The sequence below is a fragment of the Lepidochelys kempii genome, chromosome 2 (genome assembly GCF_965140265.1).
Source record: "Lepidochelys kempii isolate rLepKem1 chromosome 2, rLepKem1.hap2, whole genome shotgun sequence".
In the NCBI taxonomy this organism is placed as follows: Eukaryota; Metazoa; Chordata; order Testudines; family Cheloniidae; genus Lepidochelys; species Lepidochelys kempii.
The window spans coordinates 56,310,550-56,334,280 of NC_133257.1; the positions used below are offsets into that span (position 1 = coordinate 56,310,550).

General features: G+C 41.1%; 1 protein-coding gene across 2 annotated transcripts in view; it reads right to left on the bottom strand.

The window, feature by feature from the left end:
• Positions 1-23,731, bottom strand: part of CRISPLD1 (cysteine rich secretory protein LCCL domain containing 1) — a 64,776-nt gene that overhangs the window by 13,492 nt on the left and 27,553 nt on the right. The window contains exons 3-13 of one of the 2 annotated variants that reach the window (XM_073330771.1): positions 16,461-16,579; positions 16,179-16,311; positions 13,845-13,960; positions 13,040-13,140; positions 11,408-11,587; positions 11,248-11,308; positions 11,052-11,118; positions 9,924-10,054; positions 4,756-4,799; positions 4,595-4,667; positions 2,278-2,353 (exon numbers count right to left, since the gene is read on the bottom strand). In XM_073330771.1, coding sequence (XP_073186872.1) covers positions 2,278-2,353; positions 4,595-4,667; positions 4,756-4,799; positions 9,924-10,054; positions 11,052-11,118; positions 11,248-11,308; positions 11,408-11,587; positions 13,040-13,140; positions 13,845-13,960; positions 16,179-16,311; positions 16,461-16,579 — 1,101 coding nt within the window. Of the gene's footprint in view, positions 1-2,277; positions 2,354-4,215; positions 4,444-4,594; positions 4,668-4,755; positions 4,800-9,923; positions 10,055-11,051; positions 11,119-11,247; positions 11,309-11,407; positions 11,588-13,039; positions 13,141-13,844; positions 13,961-16,178; positions 16,312-16,460; positions 16,580-23,731 lie in introns of those variants that run through there. The other variant, XM_073330772.1, reaches the window with a different exon arrangement.

A 23,731-nucleotide genomic window follows, 5' to 3' on the forward strand; every position in this document is an offset into this window, starting at 1 on the left:
TTCTTTCCCTATTTTAGCCTCAGATCCTCTCTCATGTTCACTGGCGTTCACTATGTTAGACGTCTGATCGCTAGTAACTTTTTTGGTGAAAAATGAAAGAAAAAAGTCATTTAGCACCTTTTCCATTTCCACATTTTCTGTTACTGTCTTTCCTTCTCAGTTGAGTAATGGGCCTACCCATCCTCGGTCTTCCTCTTGCTTCTAATGTATTTGCAGATTGTTTTCTTGTTACCTTTAGGTCTCTAGCTAGTTTAATATCATTTTGTGCCCTGGCCTTTCTAATTTTGTCCCTACATGCTTGTGTAGTTTTTTTTTATATTCATCCTTTGTAATTTGACCTAGTTTCCACTTTTTGTAGAAGATTCATGCAATTCTTTTTAACTGACATTCATGCCACAAAACCTCTCTATCCAGTATCCTGGGCCCAGATTTTCCCTTATATTCAAAGCCATGGAAGGGGACTTTTCATTAGGATCTCCCCATGAAGATTTTCTTGAGGAGATCCCCCTGCATTGTCCAATCAGCAAGGTGGTGTTTTCCCCCACAGCAATGCCACTCCAAAACACAGCTGATCTTGTGGAAGGGCCTGCACTCATACTGGCTCCTTGAAGCTCTGCTGACTGCTTGCCATCATGGCTCTTTCCTTCCCCACACCATTTTTCAGTACCTCTAATCTCAATTAAAAAAAAATACTATACATGTGTATAATAAAGCTAGGCCAATCTTCACCAGGTCCATTTGTTTGTATGTTGTATGTTCTGGCCCTATCCATTGTCTGTATCTTGGACTATAAGTACTTCAGGGCAAGGACTGTCTCTTTTTCATGTTTCTACAGCACCTAGCACAATGTGGTCCTGCCTGGGGACCTTGGGCTCTCCCTGGGGACCTTAGACTCTCCCATAAAATAAAGATTGAATAATCATGGCTCAAACAGAGTTGCATTACCAGGGACCCTTCTGTGCCAAGGTGGCACCAAGTGACCCTGAAAAGAATCAGGAGAAAGTTCAGACATGAGACTGTGTTAACTTTTTTGACTATTTTCTGCAGGACCAGAGGGAGTATCATGTGTGTCCCATCCTCCGATTCAACCCCTAGCCCATTCACTGTGTGGGCCCTAACCCATTCAGACATCCCATCACCAAGTCCAGGAGGAAAAGTATCATACAGAAATCCAATCCCCCCTTTCTACATAAAGTAGGAGAGATCCTCACCCTAACCCTCTCGTGAGCCCAGTGAGACATGATCTGAACCCCCAAGGGGAATACATATGAGTGCGGGGGTACAGCCATATAAGCATGTTGTGAACAGAGAGGAGTAGGATCTTTGCCAGTTCCAGATATGTTGCCATCAGGAAAGCTTTTTGGGGGATTGGAAGAGCAGTCACCATATACAGATTTTGTGAGCAGGAACCCTACAGTGGCAAGGGCTGAAATAGTATTCAAAAAGGGGAAATGGAGCTGTGCTCTGCTTCTGGTGGGTGAACTCCACCCAAGACAAGCATGTGTGTGTGTGTGTGTGTGTGTGTGTGTGTACTAGAGTGAGTGTATGAGTGATTGGGGGGAGCTGGGGCATGACTTTCATGCTGTATGTTTGAAAACATGCTTCAAAGATTCTTTAAAAGGAATTAAACATGAATAACTGTCAGCATCTCAGTGCTCAGGAGCACTTCTCTAATAACAATGAATGGGTACTGTACTCCCACTGGAGAAAGAGAGATGATAGAGAAATAGATTTCATTTTTCAGATTTCCAAAAATAGCTTTATGGTATTCTTTTGCTTTCCATCAGAAAGTCTTATTTATAATTTTGAAGACTGCTACAAATATGTGACTGTCCATAACTGAGATATGTCCAAAATAATAGGATTACGTATATTTATTTTTAGAATAACATGTTATTTCATTTCACTGGATTCTAGAAAATACATTTGTATCTGGAGAGGGTCATTAAGGGTCTAACCCTTCATTCGTTGCTCATGTCATACAAGTCAGTGGCAATTTTGACCAAAATTTTCAAGTTTGGGTGCCTATAGTAAGGCATGTAAATCTATACTTAGGCACCAAATAACTGTCCTGATTTTTAGAGGAACTGAGTACCACTGAATTCTGTGGAAGCTGTGTGTGCTCAAATCAGGCATCCAAGTTTGAAAACTTTGGTCTTTGAGTGCATGAGGTACATAGGATTAGGCCTCAATTGTCACACTATGCAATATCCTCTCATTGTATACAGTTTCATCATCCACATTCATGAATATGCTTGAATAAATTATGTTACTTACATCAGAATAAATTCGAGTTCCAATTACACGCGCATAGTGTGGGTTTGCCTGCATACAGTTGCGAGGACAATACACTCTGAAAATTGAACACAAACATACATTTTAATAATGTAACTACAATATTACAATACCATGATATTTCATGAAACTGGGCTTCAGGATTTGACAATCAATAAATTCAGTGATAGATAATGATAAGGTGTCCATAATGATGATATTAGATCGATCAGCTAGCATTGATGCTATGGACTAAGAGGTGTTATTGATGCACTTCTGGTTCCTGGCAAGAGTGCGTGGTGGAAGACTTCAGTAGCTCTCGGCTTTTCTGGCAAAGAAGACGCAAGGGCAGTGCTGGGCAATTGCTGCCTCTGCCCTGAGGAACAGTTACAGGTTTCTTTCCTCAAAATATTGAGGCATAAGCTTCTTTTGATGAGTGAGAATGTTGGCTTCAAAAAAAACAGCTTACACATTTTGCTGAAAGCTATAAATTGACTTATAAACAAGATACTCACCATGCCCTACTTTACCAATCTATTAATATTTCTTTGCAAACAAATATTTCCCTGACCTTCTATCCTCCAACCCCCTAATGAAACAACACAGAGCAGTTTCAGACCCTTTTATTATATCTATTTGGAGTACCACAAGGATTTTCTTGGAACCCTCTTATTATTCAATGTGTGTGCAAGACCGTTAGGAAAGTGGGTAAAAAAATCACGGGCTAAATTATTTTCACTGTGCTGATGACAGCCATCTCTACTGCATCCGATCCAGACAGAACCATCAAATGCCTTTCCTGGTGCCAAGGCACCTCTGGGGCATGGGTAAGAGTAAGTTGGATGAAACTTTGTCCTGAGAATACTGAGGTGATATGGGGGTTGGAGGAAGGAAGCACAAAAACTGGAAGTTATATTAGTTCCTCCAACATCTGTGACCAAAGGTTGTAATTTGGGGGTGTGGTTAGACTCCCAGCTGCTTCTGGATGATCAAATAGCAACAGTGATCAAGACGACCTCTCTCCAGCCTGTGCCTGGCTATTCCTCTGCAGCCTTTCCTCTTAAAGACAGACCTTGTCATTGTGATAAATGCCTCTGTTACCTGTGATTAGTATTTGAGGTGTGGTTGGGAGACTGTGGAGAAGTGCTGTTGCCATAATTTATTGCTGCTTGTAACTTGCTGGGTTGTGTTTTTTAGATGTATGTCCAGGGCACCCAGACAGTGTTGGATAGGACTTTGCTTTGGAGTTTTTAAAACTGATCTCTTTGTCATTCTTTGACTTCAGGTTTTTATTTTTAAATGTTTTCCTAAAAACGGCTTCTATTTTTTCACTTTAGAATGTATTATATTGTGTAGTAACAAGAGAGAAGAAAGATGGGTATAAGGATGGGATTTGCTCCATCCATTCCTGCATTTCACTCATTTACTTATTTCTGCACCTTATCCAGAAAGACTATGCAGCTATATCCAAACACCACATGAGTCCAAGGAACCAAATGCTACATTATGGGATGTTTTCTTAGCAGTTCTGGCTTTGTGTTTGCTGACTCTATTGGCTGTAGGACAGCTACAAAACTACTCTTGTGCATATCTCCACCCTCGCGGTCAATCATGCTACACTGTATTTACCTCTGACCCATCTATGGTTTTAAGAATGGTTACAGGTTTCCTTCCTCAAACTATTGAGGCACAGTCTTCTTTCGAAGAGTGAAAATGTTGGTTTCAAATACACACATCACACATTTTGCTGAAAGCTATAAATTGGCTTATACACAAGATTCTCACTATGGCCTACTTTACCGATCTATTAATATTTCTTTGCAAACATAAACAGTTTCCTGACCTACTATTCTCCAAAAAAACCCAACCAACCAAACAACACCTAAGACACAGGGATGTGTCAGACCCTTTCATGATATCTATTTACAGAGGAGGAAACTGAGGCTCAGAAGTCCATTGCCCAAGGCACACAGCAAGTCAGGAATATAGAATGGAATATATATATTGCAGTCTCTTGGTCTAACCACTAGGCCACACTTCTGAAAAGTGCAAAAAAACTCATGCTCTATAGAAAGTGTAAAAGACCCTTTATTAAGAATAAATAAAAGTATACAGATCCTCCTCTCCTCAGAATGTATTTACTAGCTGACAATGTTCTTAAACCAGAGCCTGAAAGACAAGCAAAACATTTGTGATGAGATTTTCAAAGATGCTGAGTACCTACAGATCTCACTAACATCAATTGTGGGTGCTCAACACCTCTGATAAAAAAGACTATTTCTTTGTGCTTTGATCTGACAGAAAGATTCAAGACCCTTACCTTGGGCAATGCGAGGCTGGTTTTTGAAATGGGCATAGCTGTTCCACTGTTGTTTCACAGGTGATAGCTTGAACTGAAGAAATAAAACAGAAACTAATAGATATATGCAGTCAAAATACAGTCCAGTGTATGATGAAGATAATATATAAATAAATGCTAACCTGTTACTTTGGAGACTGTGAAGGAATTAGCAGACTGATATTTGCTAACAGAAAGAAGAAATAAAAGAAAAAGTCAACAATCAAACAATTTATTTAATTGATTTCCAGGCATAGGCCCTACACTGATTATGCTTAATTGGAATCCACTAGTTCAGACCCCAAGTATGGAATTCCTGCATGTTCACTGCAATTACTGCATTTAGTTTACATTCACAGTGAAATTCAGCATGAAATCAAGGATTAGCACAAACATGTGTTAAGCATTGGATTTCCCACATTGTCAATGACTTCATTTAACAGTACAATAACAGCTAATGTAATCGGGTTCCATGATTCTGTTTTAGTCAGGAGTGCCAATCAGCAGGAGCATTCATTGTCCGTTTCCTCACTAAGGACCTAACCACAATATTAACATCATGCAGGACCAGGATGCCGTTCAGTCAAAACCATCTGGAACGTGCATTTTCAGATTCATTTCTGCTTTTAGATTCAGTTTCTACATTCACATTGTTACTGGTATCATAATCAGGGCAGCAAAAAGGATACAAATTTTCTTTTTATTAATAATTACATGGTCACCAGCAATGTCAATTCCTTTTCCTGTCTCTGAACCTTTATCTAATAACTGGTCAGTACTTTTCTTCATTACTTCTTCATCTCAAGAGGTGTGCTACTAAGTCCTAAAATCTTTGGGTTTTTTACAACACCCTTAACCAAGAAGTAAATTACCTTGTTTGACTTTGGTAAGTTTAATTACTAAAGGAGGAGATGAATTCTTAGTCACCTCCAGAATGGATTACTGTGATGCGTTCTAGTTGGGCTACATGCTGTACTTGGAATGGCTTTCCTGCTTATTTATTTATTCCTATTGGATGCTAATTGCACATCTTATACACAAGATTCTCACTATGGCCTACTTTACCAATCTATTAATATTTCTTTGCAAACAAATATTTTTCTGACCTACTATTCTCCAAAAAACCCCAACCAAACCTAAGACACAGGGATGTGTTAGACCCTTTCATGATATCTATTTACAGAGGAGGAAACTGAGGCTCGGAAGTCACCACTGTCTTCCAATTTGCTTCCAGTTGCAATACAAGATGTTGGTTTTAACCTATTATATAAAGTTTTAAATGGTGTGGGTCCTTGTTCCCTTAGGGTACACCTAGACTAGGATAAAGGTGGTGGCATAGACAGGGCAAGTTGTATTTTAACATGTGTTAGCTGGTCAAGGTGAACGCTAATAGAGGGAAAAAATGGAAAAATATAGTCCTGATTTCAAGTCTAGCTTCATCTTGACCATCTAACACACTCAGGATGTGTCTACATTCAAGCAGGACGGTATAATTTTCAGCTCAAGTAGACACACTGGTGCTTTGATTGAGCTAGAGAACTAAAAATAGAAGTGTAGCTGTAGTGGTGGAAGTGGCAGAAGGGGCTGCCTGCCCTAAGTATGGTCCTGTCCAAGACCCTAGATACAGACATGGGGCAGCGAACTCCTCTTGCTGCCTCAGCAACACTTCTTTTTTTGACATGCTAGCTTGATCACCACTGGGCATGGCAGAGAGAGAGCAACAAGGGGGCTGTTCATTGCTCCTATGGCTATGGCCCAAGCCCCAATGGCCCCAGCCCCAACATAGATTGACAGACCTGGAGTCTGCTCTAATTTATACCATGTGGCTACGGCATGCAAGGGGACTTCGGCCAGCCGGAGACTGCCTGGGCAAAGTGAATTGCAACCATGCCACCTCCCTGCACACCCAAGGCTGAAGGAAATTGTGGTAACAGTCAGCTGTGTTGGCTCTATGCTTGCTGCAGGTTCCTCCATACTGGGATAATCTCCACCTGGGAAGATGAAGCCAGTTTCCGTCCTCTTTATGCTGTGTGGCTGATGCAAAGTACAGAGTGAGCCACACAAACGGGAGTTACCTCAGGAAACCTTTCCTCACATGACATTCTGTCCAATCCCTAATTTAGATTTGTAACCCTCCTCTGGACTTTTCTAATTCCTGGATGTACTTTTTAACAAGTGTGGTGATCAATACTGCACATTATTCTATACACACAGAAGCATGTGAATTATAGCTGGACATTATTGCATTTTCCCTTACCAAGGTAGTAAAAGTAGTATTAAATTACATTCCCACATGCTACATAAAGTCAGTCATGGTTTGCAGGTTTTTCTTTTCAATATCTTTTATGGTTAAAAATACCAGTATAGGGAGCGAGGTCAGTATTACAAATATCCACACTGCAAGTAATGTCCTCTGGCTAATCACATGCTGTTTTATCTTCATTCAGGTTTGCATCATTGAGAAACAAATGATTAGATTTGCATGTGGCAATCCAGCCTGAGTAAGGAGCAGCACACAAGAGCAGGATGAGAACTCAGACCCAGTCTCACCCCTGCTTCTCCTTGCACTAAGTGGAAAGTAAACTGCGATTTCGCCTGGGTGCTGGTTCAGCTGCACCAGCCTGTATGCACCGCACTGGCCTGTTTTGGGGTCAGAGCCCAGGCTCCATCCACTCCACATCCCGGTTTATACAAGATAGGCATGAACAAAAACAGCAACCGACAATTATCGTATGTTAGGATGAACCTTACTTTGTTAATACTAACACTGGAGTAACACTAACCTCTTGGTAGTCTAAAGAGTTAGTACTGATGCTGCGCCCTAGCTGAGCCCTGTCAGACTATACCCTCCATTCCCACCGACCACATTTTTGTTTGTTTTCTTATACGAGTTGAGAAGTATTTGCACCTGCTTTCCTATACAATAACTCCAGCAAGATTTCAGATAAGGATCCAAACTTTGCCACACATTTCTGACTCAAACCTCCAGAGTGTTTTAAGTTATCCCATCATTAGCAAATGTAAAAAGTTGTGCCAAGTACAGAATTGTAAATTTGCATGAAGTTTCACATGCAGATACTTAGCTTCGTAAGGAAACGGTTAAACATTTACTTAAATAGATGTACTTTCATGTTTTATGTGAGCACGTACTAGGTGTGAGTCACTTCTAAATACAATTTCTTATGGTTATTAAAGATCCCATAGCACTATTCAGAAGAGCAGAGAGGGATGTGCTCCAGTATCCCGGGAAAATTCCAGTTTAGCTAATTATTATACAATATTCTGCCTACTGTCGCCCTATAGGGCTAGCCTGTTTGCTTGCTTATATAGGTTTTCTTATGGGTTTGATTATTTGTTTTATTATACAGATTTGTACTAGAGTATTTTTGGCCGTAGCTCAAAGAAACTACAGGCCACATCCTGTATGTTGAGTTAAGGCAAGTTAGCATACATATGTTTGAGACCTTTAGTCTAGTTAGGTGATGATGAGCTAAAGCAGAAAGGATTTATATGTTTGTGACCTTTTATATAGATAAGTGAGGTTGCTCAAGCAAGCTGGTATAGCTAGGGGCTACCTAAGTTCATACCCTCTTCAAACTTTGCAGGTACAACCCAAAGAACATTGAAATAATTGGTTCGGCCAGAAATAACAGATGTGAGAATGAGCTAATGGTGATTAATAGGTATGCTTATGTCAATAATATGTACAAACATGCCAGCCTACAGCGTACATGTACCCTGATACTTTGTGGGTGAGGAAATTCAGTTTGGACATGGAAGGAGGACACATAGTGCTCAGGCTCTATAAGAAGGGTAACCCACCATGTTAAAGGGCTGTTCATCATTGTTCAGTTAGTTCATTAGTTCGTAGTTGTTCCTTAATTCCTAATTGTTAGTTCTTAATTCTTGTTCTTAAGTTATTTAGTGGAGTCAAACTCTAAGTTAGCTTTTATAGTCTTTCTATAGCTTTTTAGTTCTAGGTTCTCCTAAGTTATTCACCACACACTTGAGAATTGAGGAACCTGAACCATCGGACTCTCTTAGCATGCAAGAGGCAAGGCTGGTCCTTTGTTTCTTACCACCAGGTTATCAAGGAAGGGTGTGAGTATATTAATCTAGAAACCTTTCAGGTATATAATACCACATGTACTTCTAAAACAATATTATTGCCTTTGCAATTCTGATGATTTTCCATTTGATTACTGTTTGATTACTTTTATCTCAATAAAAGTCTTTAAGGATGTATTTTGTTCTCAGTGTGAGTGTCCTTGTTATACATCTCGAGGGTCCTTGAAAACTCTGTGTAGCCTGATTCAGGGAAAAGAACCTTATTATCTTTTGATCAGATTATTTGGTGAGCCTATAACCCACATTGTATAAACAATATTATTAATCTCCTAAAATTAGGCAACACTGCCATGGTTAGTCCTTAGAAACATTACCAGTGTTACACAGGATGAGCAGATCATTTTAACTCAGGCTATGCCTACACTACCACGGTAAGCTGACCTACGCTATGCAACTCCAGCTATGTGAATAACTTAGCTGGAGTGGACATACATCAGGTCGAGTTACCGCGGGGTCTACACTGCGGGTGGTCAACAGGAGAAAATCTCCCATCGACTTACTGTATTCTTCCCATCAGAGGTAGAGTACAGGGGTCGACTGGAGAGCTATCTGCAGTCAATCTGGTGGGTCTTTACTAGACCCGCTAAATCGACCAACGGTTGATCAATCTCAGATCCCGGCTGTAGTGTAGACCTGCCTTAACTCAGTTTCAGTATGCACTGTTCCTTTGTAGGTACATCTTTACATTTGTATCGGAAATAGATAAATGCTGCAAATATTGAGGTAATTTAATCATAAATACTAATTTAGCTATCTGAGAGACAAGGGAGGGTGAGGTAATATATTTTATTGGGCCAGCTTCTGTTGGTAAGAGAGACAAGCTTTGCATTTACACAGAGCTCTTCTTCAGGTCTGACTATCTGACATAATTGCGAAGGACAATCATTATACATTTTCCCTGCCTCTTCTATTTGATATAGCATTTTTGTCACTTCCTATCCCATATCTGTTCTGTCATTTTGCAGTATGCTCTTAAGAATGGCTACACTTTCAGGGTAGGTGAAATGATACCTGTATTCCAGTATGTGTCGTTTTTACAGTGCTTTCAGATCCTTCAGGTTTAAAACAATTATATGGGAAAACTATTATTGTGACTTATTTCAGGTTAAAAAAAATGCAATATATTGGAAACATCACACATTTTAGTTGTAAGCACACAAAGTATCAGTAATCTTGCACTTACCCAATTGACTGAATGCCATTTCTATAAGATTTGATGAAATAGTTTTTCCTTCCTTGCCTAGTGATATCAACCCAACCACCATCATTGTCTAGGATACCATAATGTATGGCAGCTCTACAAATGCTGGATTGCTAAAAAATGGAGCAAGAAAATCATTTCCGTGTCAGGTGAAACAATTATTTTCCATTGTACTTTAAATGTGAAAAGGCAGTTCTTCATTACAATTGTGTCCAATATGCAATATTTGCATTTGTTAAAGCTACTCAGCCTTATGCCTTGCAGTTCTCATTCCCATCAAACTATTCCAAAAGCCAGGGATCAGCCACTCCACCATTTTTTCCTGCCCACACTCCCTATTCTGGGGATTAGGAGGTTGAGTGGTGAGTCACTACATGAGGCCTTCACCACTTGGGGATTCCCCTACACAGAGGTAGCCAGTGAAACCACTTTTTGGCTGCTTGTGCCCTCAAAGTGAGGCAAAGCAGTGGGAGCATGATCCTGAATCCAGCCCTTACCAAACTTGGCATAGGTAGTATTATCGGCGGGGGCTGGAGCCTCCACAGGCATGCCTATTATGCTTAATGTAGTTGGGACAGCCACCACCCCACATGAAGAAAATGTCATTTTCCCATTACTGAGAATGAAAGCAGACATTTTCATAGTGTCTCTTGTTTCCTCCCTTTTGTTTTAGTGCCCAACAATGATATGCAACAGGATAAAGCTGGAGGACCAGATATTTAAAACTAAGGGTTAAATTTATACATCTAGACCCATATTCCAAAAAGCAGCCTATAAATATGCACCCTCAAAATCCTAAACAGCATTTGTACAGATTTACAGCTGTCTAAATGATCTGTACACACAAATCCTGCTTGTGTGGAAAAATGTGAGGTATTATATACCCAAAAATTACATGTTCAGAAGTGCAGGAACAAATCTAGACCAGGTTGAGGCTACCTTAACAATTTGCAGTAGGCTTTTTACTTTTCTGAGCATAGACTTCTTCAGAATGCATTCTTGCTGATAACACATTTTAGCTAATATTCCAAATTAAAAAGACAGAATTTCATTAATTATATCTATACTAAACTCAATTTAAAATATATATATATATGTATATATGTTTACCATTTCATAATGAACACTTCCAATCACTTTGCCCTTACTATCCAAGCAGCCAGCAGGACATTCATACCTGGAGATTTAAAATACAAATTAGTTTGAGATCCTATGATTGCAACAGAGGAAATATTTTAGTTATTTCAACTGTTATAACAACAGTTTAGAATAATCTGAGATAGGCAAACTGTAGAATGTATCATACCTATTGCAAGTTGTCCCTTTGCACTGGTCTCTTAGCCTTACTTCACAAGAAACAATCTGAGCTAAATAACAAAAAGCCAGTTTCATTAAAATGTCTTAGAATGCTTTTTGTACTACTTGGTTCAAATTAGATGGCACATAAAAAAATGCAAACTCCTTACACATTTGTTGTGTGCTTATTACTTCATTTCTCTCACTATCATCGCTCCTTGTAGAGCCTGCAGGTGAATGGGTCCTTGACCGACTTTGTGATGTCGTATCCTGTGCTTTGGATTGCTGCCGTTCAATCTCGTTGGTTTCCTCCTCTGGCTCATGAGGGGAGTAATGCCTGTCTGAACCCTCTGTTTTAGTGAATGAATGAGACAAATAACTTCTCAGAACAGATTTTAGTCCATTTTTGTAAACGGCACTGACATGAATGTGGAAACTTTTGTGAATATTCATACTTTTAATATTTTGTTTTCATGGAACACTTTAAAAAGATGAACAAAATGAAAAACTTGATCCTTCCATTGACTCATGGGATTCATCAGCTAGATGAATAGCTGATGTTTGGTAACATATACCACATACTTTATTGGTGTCTCACTTAGATGTTTGGCTCATTTTGTAGCACTGACAGCATAGTTTTACGTGTGAATGTGCTGGCAATATTTCTACTGCGGTAACTTCCCTCTGTCATAAGGGAATCCATAGACCAATAGTGGTATTTCTTCACATACTGCTACCTAACAAACCTTTTAAGTGCAGTTTGCTATGATTAAAGAAAGTGGGCTTCTAAATCTATATCCACCTGAAATTAGGCCCTTTTCTAGGTAAGTTAATCAGGATCCTAAATTTCAGAGGTGTTTACATCTGAGCGTAAGTCCCTTATTTAGGTACTCAACTGTGACCCAGATGAACAGCTGAAGAACTGTATTCAGTAATCTTACTTTTCAAAAGTATTAATATAAGTGACTTTCTGTATGCCCCACAGAACTGGGGCTGGTAGGAACCAGGACCCTGCAGCCCCAGCTGCACTGCTTCCTCTGGGGGGCTGCAGCCAGGGCCAGGGGCTGCAGCCAGAGCCATGCACCCCAGCCCTGTGCCATCCCGGGCTTGGCGGAACTGCAGCCAAGGCCGTGCACCCCAGCCCCATGGCTTCCCAGGGCCTGTAGCTAGGGCCACACACCCTCTTGCAGCTTCCCAGGGCCCTGTGCCCCCCCAACCCCACCGGACGGCGCTTGGCAGGGACTGCAGTGGGGGCTGCGCACCCCTGTCCCGCAGCTGGGCCAGCTCTGGAGCGGGGGCTGTGTGCCCCCCATGGCTGCACCACCGCTGCGGCCATTGGAGTCAGGGCTTGGCCTGTTAGTCGTCCCCCGTCGCCCCCTCATGGGACTCCATTCCTCCCCCCCGACCTAGCCCTGACCCCGGTTATTTGTAGTAAAGTATAGGCTCTGTGAATGTTTGTATATTGCCTGTGACCTATTTGTGACTTTTACTAAAAATAACCGTGAAAAAAATCTTAGCCTTACTCATCAGTAAGTGATGTAAACAATATGCAGTTGCATCCTGCACCTTCAACCATCACTGAAGTCAATGGAAACTCAGCACACTTAACTCTTCATAAAAAGGGCTCAGATTGTCACAACATCAGGCCTTTAATAGTTGCCTGAGCAAAATTATACAACAAGTATACAAAATTATATCTCCGCTGTCTAGAAGCATAATAAAGAGAGGAAAGAAAAATGTTACATTTATGATGTCCAACCACACAATCCAATTGCAGCTGCATTTGTTGAAATGGTACATACCCCTGTAGCAAAGATTTTCTCTGCAGCCCCCTCCAAAACTAGGTGGACAAGCAGAACAAGGGCGGCCATGTTTGTAAGGAGCATGACCCCACCAGTTGCCCCTTAAAAAGAAAAATGCTAATTAGTTAAAACATGCATAAATGTATTCATTGATAATATTAACATCATTTCAACATGTGGTCAAAGAAAATGAGGAAAAACTTGTTTCTATTTACATTGACACTTGAACTGTGATGTTGTTATAATAAATCAAGCCCCCTAAAGGGGTGTTTGACTTACAAGAGTCTGGGTTCAGTCACTGAGAAACTCATGAAGAGGAAATTGAGGCAGTAGCATGGTGCAGTGTTGGATCAGGTGAGACCCTGTTACTAATATACTACCTAAGCTAAATTCCTCCACCATAACTGAACAGGATTCCCACTGTCCTGGACTTCGGTCACCTGAAGGTACAATTTGACCCTAAGCATGGTAGGCTCTCTAAATGAGAAATCTATTGCTTATTTGGTAATGTTATACATCTGCTAAAATAATAATGGGGAGATACCTTTATTTTCCAGACAAAATGATACAACAAACCACAGTAAAGCTCTCTAACCCCAGAGCACTAAAAGAAAGGCCAGAAAACAAACAGCCTGTTTTTGCTTCATTCAGTTATGGCTTCATTAGAAACAAAGTATCTTTTTGTGGCTGTTCAGAAATAGAAAATTTAGCTTGATTTTCTCTGGGATTATTTTCTGGATTATGCAGTATTTTGCCCTTTCAGGATAAATTTTACATTAAGTGTTAGCCTACTGCATATACTTACTTGGGAGAATAATTGCACACCAAGTAGACTGCTTTTGGCCAGATCTGTCCCCAGATGTTCATATTATGACACAAGTTAATAGCACAACCTATCCTGCTACTTGTGGCCCATACCACCTAGATGACAGGAAACAAGAATACATGTGAAAATTAAATGAGTGATTAATACAAAACAAACATATCTATGAAACACTGAGCTAAAAAAATCAAATTACAAAAAAGCAGTAATGTTTCTCTCTCATACACATCTACTTTTGGACAGGGAAACACTCATGCATGGAGTTCAACTATTATTTAAAATTTGAACATTCAGTACCAAGGGTGATGTATATTGGTTGCTGTTGGTCAGATCTCTGGCTAGTATGAATCTGTGTTGTTCCAATGACATCAATAGAGTAATGCTGATTTTCACCAGCTGATGATATGGCCATTCAGTTATATCCCTTGTTACAAAGAACAATTTTATGTTGATGCATAAAGGCTTTACCAAAAAAAAAGCTAAACTGGGAGAAGTTGGGCTCTTACATATCACAGTTATGAACACAATGTAAGAACACAGAAGAAACTCAGAATTAGGTAGGTAGATAGATGATAGCCAATAATTGCTAGCAATTAACAAGCAAGCAATTAACACGAGTAATTAAACTATTAACAAAAGGCTTCATTCACTGAAAATACTCATGTCTACTACAGACCACAGATTTTAAACAATTAGGGAATTCGTGTCATTGCAGTTGAAAGGAAAGTTGTATTTCCTTCATTCAGCTGCTAAAACAACGCTCATTACAGAATTTTTAAAAGATTCTAAAAAACAAAGGCTGGAATTTTCAAAAGTGCTGAAGGGAGTTAGGTGCCCGACTCCCATTTAATTAAATAGGAGTTGCAAATCTCATTCCCGTAGGCCCTTTCACCATCCCAGCCTAAAGGCTCAGATCGATTCTGTGCAGAACCACCAGCACGTTAAAGGTATGTCTATGCCACACACTCCTTTCACTGGAGTATAGAGTACATACACTACATGCTCCCTTGGCCCTCCAGACAATAAACAGCATTGTAGACAGTGAGGCTTTGCTAAAGTGACTAAAGACATGCTTGAACGCTGTGGGTGTATAACTTACATGGCTCTCTACATGCCCAAGCAGTGCCTCTCCCATCTACATTGCTATTTTTAGCAGGATGGCATCCCACTGCCACCCTGCTGCAGGAGTTTTTCTCCACCACAGGGAATGATCCTGGCAATGGGGAAAGACCCCAACAGCTCCCTGGAGCCTTTCTCTACTGCAAGAAAGTGCCAGAGCCTTTTCCCGCTGTAGAGAAAGACTCCAGCAGCAGGGACAGGCTCTGGAGGCTCCCCACTGCCAGGACAAGCTCTTATCATCACTGCAATAAAGGGCTTTGGCAGCAGGGAGCTGCTAAAATCTTTCCTCTCTGCCTCTCCTGCTAGAGCCTCTCTCTGACATGTGTAGCTACACACTACGGTGGACACAGCCTGCTTTTCACTGTGGTGGGTAGCTACATACATACTCTACACCAGTGGTGGGCAACCTGCGGCCTCCAGGCCGCACAGGGCCCATCAGAGTAATCCACTGGCGGGCCACAAGACAGTGTTTACATTGACCATCTGCTGGCACGGCCGCCCGCAGTTCCCAGTCACCGCGGTTCGGTGTTCCCAGCCAATGAGAGCTGCAGGAAGCAGGTGGTTTATTTCCTATAGGATGTTTGTTCCTGATTATTCATAGGACAAATCTCTTCTTTCTTTTCTGCACTATAAATTTCTACTGCACATGAAACTCCCCTTGATGTCAACCGGCTAACTCCAGAATATGCAATCTGCAAAGTGGACTTGAAAAGAGGATTTTGCAAGTAGTGGATGAAATTCACACAACTGCGCCCCCATTATCCCAGAGAACTTGGGCTTTGTGGGGAATCCTCGCATAGGTTGAGAGGGTGGAATTCTCACTCTCTCACCCGTACATCCCCAAGCTGCAGGATGTCCAGAGATATGCAGCATAACCCCACTCCATACCACCTATTGTGTTGATTTACAGCCAGTGATGAATTCTGTAGACCCAAACCTCCTTCAGTGGAACATATTTGGCTAACCTTAAACTTAACAATAAGTTAAATTCTAAGTCCTTACCCAAAGTGAATGGATAAGAGTAGAGACTGAGTGAAAAGTTAGTAAGGACCATAGACTTTGGCTCCCAAGAATGATAGGAACATAGTGCTTCCACATTTTCCTTCAGGTATTTCTCTAATGCTGTCCTCCTGAGGCACCATGGGATTACAACTGTGAAAAACAGGAATAACTTTGTGGTAAACCAAACACACATACCTGTGTATAATGAGTGCAAACAGGACCAGAACATCTGTAAGGACAATAGGGATTGCATTCCTGAGGATAAGGGTAGGTGAAGTCTCTCACTTCATCATACCATGCTTGGACATGAAATGTTGGAGGCCTGTATCTATAAAAAACCAACAATGTTTAATAAAATTATAGCCTCTATAGAACAACCCTGAAAAAAAAAGTATCTTTCATCACTCTGATTTTAAATAAGAAATAGATTTCCTTATGATTCAAAATTGTTTGAGATAAAATGGTATTTTAAACTACCTTCCCCAATGTGCCCCCAAATTCTGCCCAATTGATGGAAGAAGGCTTGCAGGTCCATGTTCCCATAGACAAGTTTCAGCCCAGGATTCTGCAGATCTCTCCAGCTCTACATCCCACACCTATGATTCAAGAGAAAAAAAGATAGGCACGACCTGAGATATATTTTGTGGCTATTTCATGTATCTGAAAAGAATCTCACCAAAACTATTTTTGTTTTAAGTTTCTTGTTTTTCAATTAAAAAGGCAGCTTTAAATAGCTTGTCCCCTATTTGGGTTATGTAAGAAAAAACTTCCTTATAAAACCATGAAGTAATAGAAATATTTTCACAGTATTAAAAAATGTCTTTTCCCCCCATTTAAACAATTGCAGCAGCATTGTGCGGTGCAGGAAAGAGAAACTACGAAATTGACAAGCTCACTTCAACTTTCTGGGCTGAATTATATTTTCTGTTTTGTGAAATTTCTTGCATAGTGGAAGGCAGAATTCTTAGCCAAAAGGATATTATCCAACACACTTTCAGCATAAGGGGTTTCCCCCCCGAGTCCCACAGTTTATCTGAAATGAAGGGTTTTTCTCCTCCTTTTTCATAATCAGCTTTTGTAGAAATAACATACAATTCAAACATCTACTTGAGGAATAGTGCAGGCTTCCAGAATCTAAACAAAATGACTGACTTGGCTGTATGATGAGGCTGGTAAAATAGGTTATGTTCAGCATGTGAAGCAATTCACTATGCCACTAAGTGGAAAATATTTCTGTCCATTCCAAAGTGTTTTAGAAAGTAAAATAAACTGATATATGAATTATGGTCTGTTTATCACAGTGTCCTTTAGAAGCAATTGTCGGAGTAAGCTTATTGCTGAGAGGCAAACAGAAGCTTGGAAGTTTCCCTCTCCTTCCAACCATATATGAAAACTCACCTTTTCTCTGATACACATCACCAGTAGAGACCACATCTTACTATGTTTGTACTGTCTGTACTGCACTAACCAGGCAATATTAATTTTAGAAGAGGCTTTTTTCAAAGTTGAGCAGGTATCTCCTCTTTTAGTTCAAGCACCATAGTAATGCTGCCTGACTTCTATCTCTGACCGGGTAGTTTCAGAAACATCCTCTTTTTCAGACAACCAAAAGCTCAGCACATTTGAGGCAGTACTGGATTTCTTAATCAATACCAGCTGTCTGTGAGAGGTTGCTTCCAAGATACGGGAAGTGCGCAACATTCTCTAGAGGGTTATCCGTAGGTCTGTATTGCTGGTGCTGGCAATTGTGCAGCAGGAGCTTGCTGATGGAGGCCTTTTGTCTTTTGAATGTTTTGTGTCAGTCCCATTTTCTGGGATACTTCAGCAAAGACATCGATGAAAATCTATTTCTGAGTGAGCACTCAGTACAGCATTATCCGCATGCTGAAGCTCAACGGCTGAAGTCGATGATGTTTTGAGTCTGGATTGGAAGTGGCCAATGTTGAACAGCCTGCCATCCATTCAGTAGATTCGCTGCACTCCTACCAGGATCTTATCAGTAAGGCTAAGTTCACACATATTTTTAGCAAAAATCACAGACAGGTCATGGGCAATAAAGAAAAAATCATGGAAGCCCATGATCTATCCATGACTCTTACTAAAAATGTGCATGACAAAATGGGGAGCTGTGGGTTCCCCGGGGGCCTGGCTGGGAGCTGCAAGGCATCCCCGCCACCTGTGGTTCCCAGCTGTGGGGCACCCCCAATGCCCCTCCAGGGCATCCTGGCTGCCCGCAGCAGCTCCAAGCTCCAGGGGCACCCTGACTGCCCGTGGTGGCTCCAAGCTCCCCTACCCATGGTGGCTGGGAGCTTGGGGCCCTGCAGTTCCCAGCCACCACAGGAATGGGGGGACACTGCGGGCTCAAGTCACAGAGATCTCTGGAAGACACAGAATCTGTGACTTCCATGACAAAATCGTAGCCCTACTTATCAGTGATCAAACAAAGCACTGCAGCAAGGAAGATGGAAAAAAGAGTGTTTAGGCAGTGACACAGCCCTGCTTGATGCCTGTATTAACCCTAAAAGGAGATGTAATAGATACATTACAGTGGATCACCACTTGCATGTCAACATGAAGGAGATGAAGAATGGTGCAAATTTTGGTGGACATCCATACTTAAGAAAGATTTTCCACAATGCTTCCCTGTTAAGGGCATCAAAGGCTTTTGTCAGGAAAATGAACACCAGGTATAGTGGTCTGTGCTGTTCTCTAAATTTTTCCTGCAGCTGGTGAGCAGTGAAGATCATGTCAATAGTGCCTCTAGATGGTCTAAACCCACACTGAGATTCAGGTAGAATGTCTGCAGCAAGAGGAAGACGATGCTCCAGGAAAAGTCTTGAAAGAACCTTTCATGAAGTTGCTAACAGATAGATAGCTGTATAATTTCCACAGTCAGATTAATCTCCTTTCTTGAAAATCATCACAATCATAGCATCTCTAAATTCATCTGAGATTTTCTCATGGTTCCAGATTTTCAGAACAAGAGTGGGTAGCCGTGAGGTGAGTTCCTCTCCCCTGCGCTTATAAATTTCTGCAGGGATTCCATTGACTCCAGATGCTTTGTTGTTCTTCATCTTCTTAATAGCTCCATACATTTATTCCAATAGCTCCACACTTATTCTGAGTTCATGATTGGGTGTTGTGTGATGCAGATGAAGACACTGACATCAATAGCAGAGTCCTGATTGAGAAGATCTTCAAAGTGTTCCTTCCTGCACGCACTGACAGCTTCCATTTCTTTGATCAACTTCCCTTCATCCTTAGATCTCAGAAGGGTTGACTCCCAGACACATGGGCCACATATAGTTTTAACGGCATTAAAGAAGCCAGGCATATCATGAGTTTCAGTGAGAAGTTGAAGCTCATGCGATTTATCCAGCCACCAACTGTTCTTCATGTTGCAAATTCTTTTTTGGACCTCTGCCTTTGCTTGTTGGTGAACTGACTTCTTTTGCACAGACTTGATGTTGTTCTGCCAGACACAAAAGGCCTTGTTTTTCCGATTGATAAAGATTTGTTATCTCCCGATCATTTTCAACGTTCACAAGAGGTTTCATAGTAGAGAACCCTAGCACATCTTTAGAAGCACCGAGGATGCTAGATTTGAGGGCATCCCAGGTGCTGCTGAAACATTCTAGTTGTCTTTTTTTGAGATTTGTCAGTTTTTCACTGAGGCATTGGCGGAAAAGGTCACACTTTGTTGGATCCTTGAGTGCCTCTATGTTGATTTTTCTGTCTGCATCATTTCCATTGCAGCCATCATTTAGGGGCCAGTCTGATGGTCATGATCGAGCAATGAGGCAATCATCAGTCATTGCCTCCAGTCATAGCTTGAGTAATACGGACATCTTTGCAATCCCGGGCCCAGACAATGACACTGTCAACCAAATGCCAGTGCTTAGATTGTGGATGTTGCCATGATGTCGTGCATTTGTTTTGCTGGTGGAACACAGAGTTAGTGACAACAAGTTCATATTCTGTACGTTTGGTCAGAAGAAGGATACCATTTGAATTGACCTTCCTTGCTAATCATTCTGTTCCATAGTTTCGACTCCCATCTGACTCTAGCATTAAAGTTTCCAAGAAGGATGACCCGATCTGTCACTGGTAAACCAGAGAGGACTTGATCAAGGCTGGTGCAGAATTCTTCTTTGGCATCATCATCAAGTGCCAGGGTATACGCATTTATAACAGTAGCATATTGGTTCACTGTGAGTTTCTATCAAAGAATCATAAGATGTTCATTGATTCCAACAGGGAGCTCATTAAGTTGGTTGACAAGTTCAGTTTTGATGCCAAATGCAACTCTGTGTGAGTTTGATATTCTGCTTCAGGTTTTCCTTTCCCAAAGAAGGTATATCCACTTTCTTGTTCCTTGAGCTGTCCCACTCCTGCTCGTTGGCTTTCACACAGGGTAGCGATATTGATGTCATATCACTTTAGTTCTTGGGCCACAATTGTGGTACGACACTCTGGATGATCAGTATTACTTTGGTTCGTGAGAGTTGTGACATTCCAAGTCAGATTAAATTACTTTGCTGATTTTGACCGCTACAAGATGATTCCTCTGGACGTGGTAATCCAAATGGGAGGTGTGAGCCAGGCTATGTTTGGAGCACATTTTCTAGCCCCGTCCCCATGTGGGGTGAGCAGAGCGGATCCTAAAAAGGACTGCTCATTCAGTTACAGCTGCCAAAAATGCACTCCTGCCTCATCCGAGTGTTTAAAGGCCATCTTGTAACTGCCGCCTCCATGTCAGTTTATGACTTGGAGCTCCCAGACATCACAATCCTGCTCCCGTCGCCATTAGCTGGTTACTAAAGGACCTGAGGTATGTCCTGGTAGATAGTGGTTCCATGAAAGACACCTGTGCATGGATTCTTTTAATATGAAGAACTGTTGCACACCAGTTTCCCCACAGATTTTTGATGAGACAAGATCCTAATCAAATGGCAAGGAGACCAAGACAATTGGAGATCTTGCTTCACAGCAGCCTTCACAGCCATTGAGGATATTAGTGTCGACCTCCACCTCATTTGCTGTCTTTAACCATTACTCTTATCAATATGCCCATAAGATATAAGACATACCCATATGCCCATTTTAAGGGTAAATTTGGGCCCCCAAACTGTAGCGTTTATTGTAACAGAATCAGGATACTAATGATGGAACAGACCTTTCAAGTAATCTAGGGGAAGATCCCAAAACCCACTGAAATCACTAGGATACTTTTTCCTATTGAACTCAGTGGGATTTGCGTCAGAAGTCCTTAGTCTACCACTTTGTCAAGGCAGGGTTATCATACATGCATTTGGTCCTGTCTAAACTTAAATGTCATAAGTGCTAGGATTCCTTCCCTGTCCTTGAGAAAATATCTACTAGACCTTGCAGTCAGGAAGTTTTACCTGACTTTAAGCCTAAATCTTCTCTCTTCTTTTTGACCTATAGATCCTAGTTACAGCTGTGTATGCCACTATAAATATCTTCTATTCCTTCTTATTGTATCTGCCCATCAAAAATGGGTAGACTGTCATGTTTCCACTACACAGAGTTAGCTCTTTTAATCGTGCCTTTTAAATCATAAGAACATAAGAATGGCCATAATGGATCAGACCAAAGGTCCATCCAGCCCAGTATCCTGTCTACTGACAGTGGCCAATGCCAGGTGCCCCAGAGGGAATGAATCTAACAGGTAATGATCAAGTGATCTCTCTCCTGCCATCCATCTCCACCCTCTGACAAACAGAGGCTAGGGACACCATTCCTTACGCATCCTGGCTAATAGCCATTAATGGACTTAACCTCCATGAATTTTTCCAGCTCTCTTTTAAACCCTGTTATAGTCCTAGCCTTCACAACCTCCTAGGGCAAGGAGTTCCACAGGTAGACTGTGAGCTGAGTGAAGAAGAACTCAACGGCAGTACAGTTTATGTAGCATTCTGAGATGGCAGCATGACTTGGTAATGGTGCAGCTTGAAAGTCACCACACTGTGCTTTTGCTAGTGCATTGTGACAATGCTACTACATTCAAGTCTGCTCAGAATTTTGCTATATTTAGATTTAGTTCAGTGAACGTGAACATGGCTGGTTCAAGCTGTTTTGTATATTTTCTGAACTGTGTGCCCAGTCCAAATTTAAATCCAAACTGCATCAAAACAATTACCCATATGGATGGTCTTATTAAATGGATCTAAGGGATGCGCTTTACACTAATACAAACATAAAGTGTAATCTTCTTTTCTGAAAATCTCCAGAATAGTCTGTCTCCAAGGCAAACTAAGTTTCATTTTATTCTTTAAAGAACCACTCAAACTATATTAACGTTCTATTCTGAAGACCTCATAATGTCTTCTTCTTTAAAAGCAGTTAGTCACACAGAAAAGGATTTTACCATCTTCCTTTTCAGAAGTTTCAAGTACTTTATGCAGTTAATCCAAAATCAAATTCTGATTCACTGCTAGATCTAATCTAGTTAGTCTGTCTGTTGGCGAGCAAGACCTAAAGCTGAGGCTTAAGTGACTTTTAAGTGAATTTTCTGCAGAGAATGATAAAATGTATCCATCCAGAGAGCTGCAAGAACAGTCTCTGATGAAAACATTTTATTAATTGTCACCGCTGATGACAGATGAACAACTGTACTCCAGGGCACTGTTGAGATTGGATAGTCTTCAAAAAGTTTCTGAAATGTTTCCATTTTTCAAAAGGCTTTCTGGCCAGAAGGTATAGTGCAGTCTTCTCATCTCTTCTTTGTCCACATTAAAAAATATCCTCTCTATTCCACCAAAAATAGGAATGTACAATTCTTCCTGCTCTTAGACTACATCTTCAGCTGCAGTTGAGAAACACTCTGCACGGCTGAATAGAGCGGGCACAAAGAAGGCCTGTGCAGACTCCCAATCTTAGGACAGCTCTCTCCTGTTCCAGGCTCCTGGATTAGGTTGCTCTAACTTGCACTAGCTGCCAACAGACTCTAGGAAACATTCAAGTACCAGTGGAATACTGAGGCTCAGGGATGCCTTAGGCATGCCCCCCAGCCAAAGCTCATACTGCAGCAGCAGGACAGTAGTGGTTTAAGAGCCATTGCAGGAGCTCTATTCCAACTGAGGATCCATCTATGCATGTGAGATCCTCTAAGGCCTGAGTCTACAGGGTTAGGGCTGGTCTGTTGTGGCAGAGCAGCTGAGAACAGCCAGAGTGTGTCATAGGATTGGGGCCTCAAAGTTTCATAATGGGCCACATTCTGAGGCCTATTGATACATAACAACTCTCGGTTTTTATGTTGCAGGGGTTAAAGCTGTGGCCTTGGGGTAAAAGATCCCTGGATCATGGTTTTTATATTAGCAGATGGTGCCTCCAACTGGAAATCTCCAGAAAAACAAACAAACTGCACAATAAAGGGGGAACATCACAATTCTGTAGTCAGATTGGGATTTTGAAGTTATCAAATGGTATATGCCACAAAGTGGCACATTTATTAGATATAGGTGGAGAGGATGAGGAATTCATTTTATGTCTGGGTACACCTAGAACTTGAAAGGCAGTACAAAACCCTTACCTATGGTAGACAAAATGTACAGTTTTACAATCTTACTTAACAGTAACTTGTTCAGTTTTAGAGCTAGTTTACAACCATCTTAATTAGAACCTGTTCCAATATCTCTGTAACTATCTTTAGAGCACATACAAAAGCATGTTTACTTCCTTACTAATTAGGTACTCCATTTCAGGAAGTGGTCAACTCACTGATT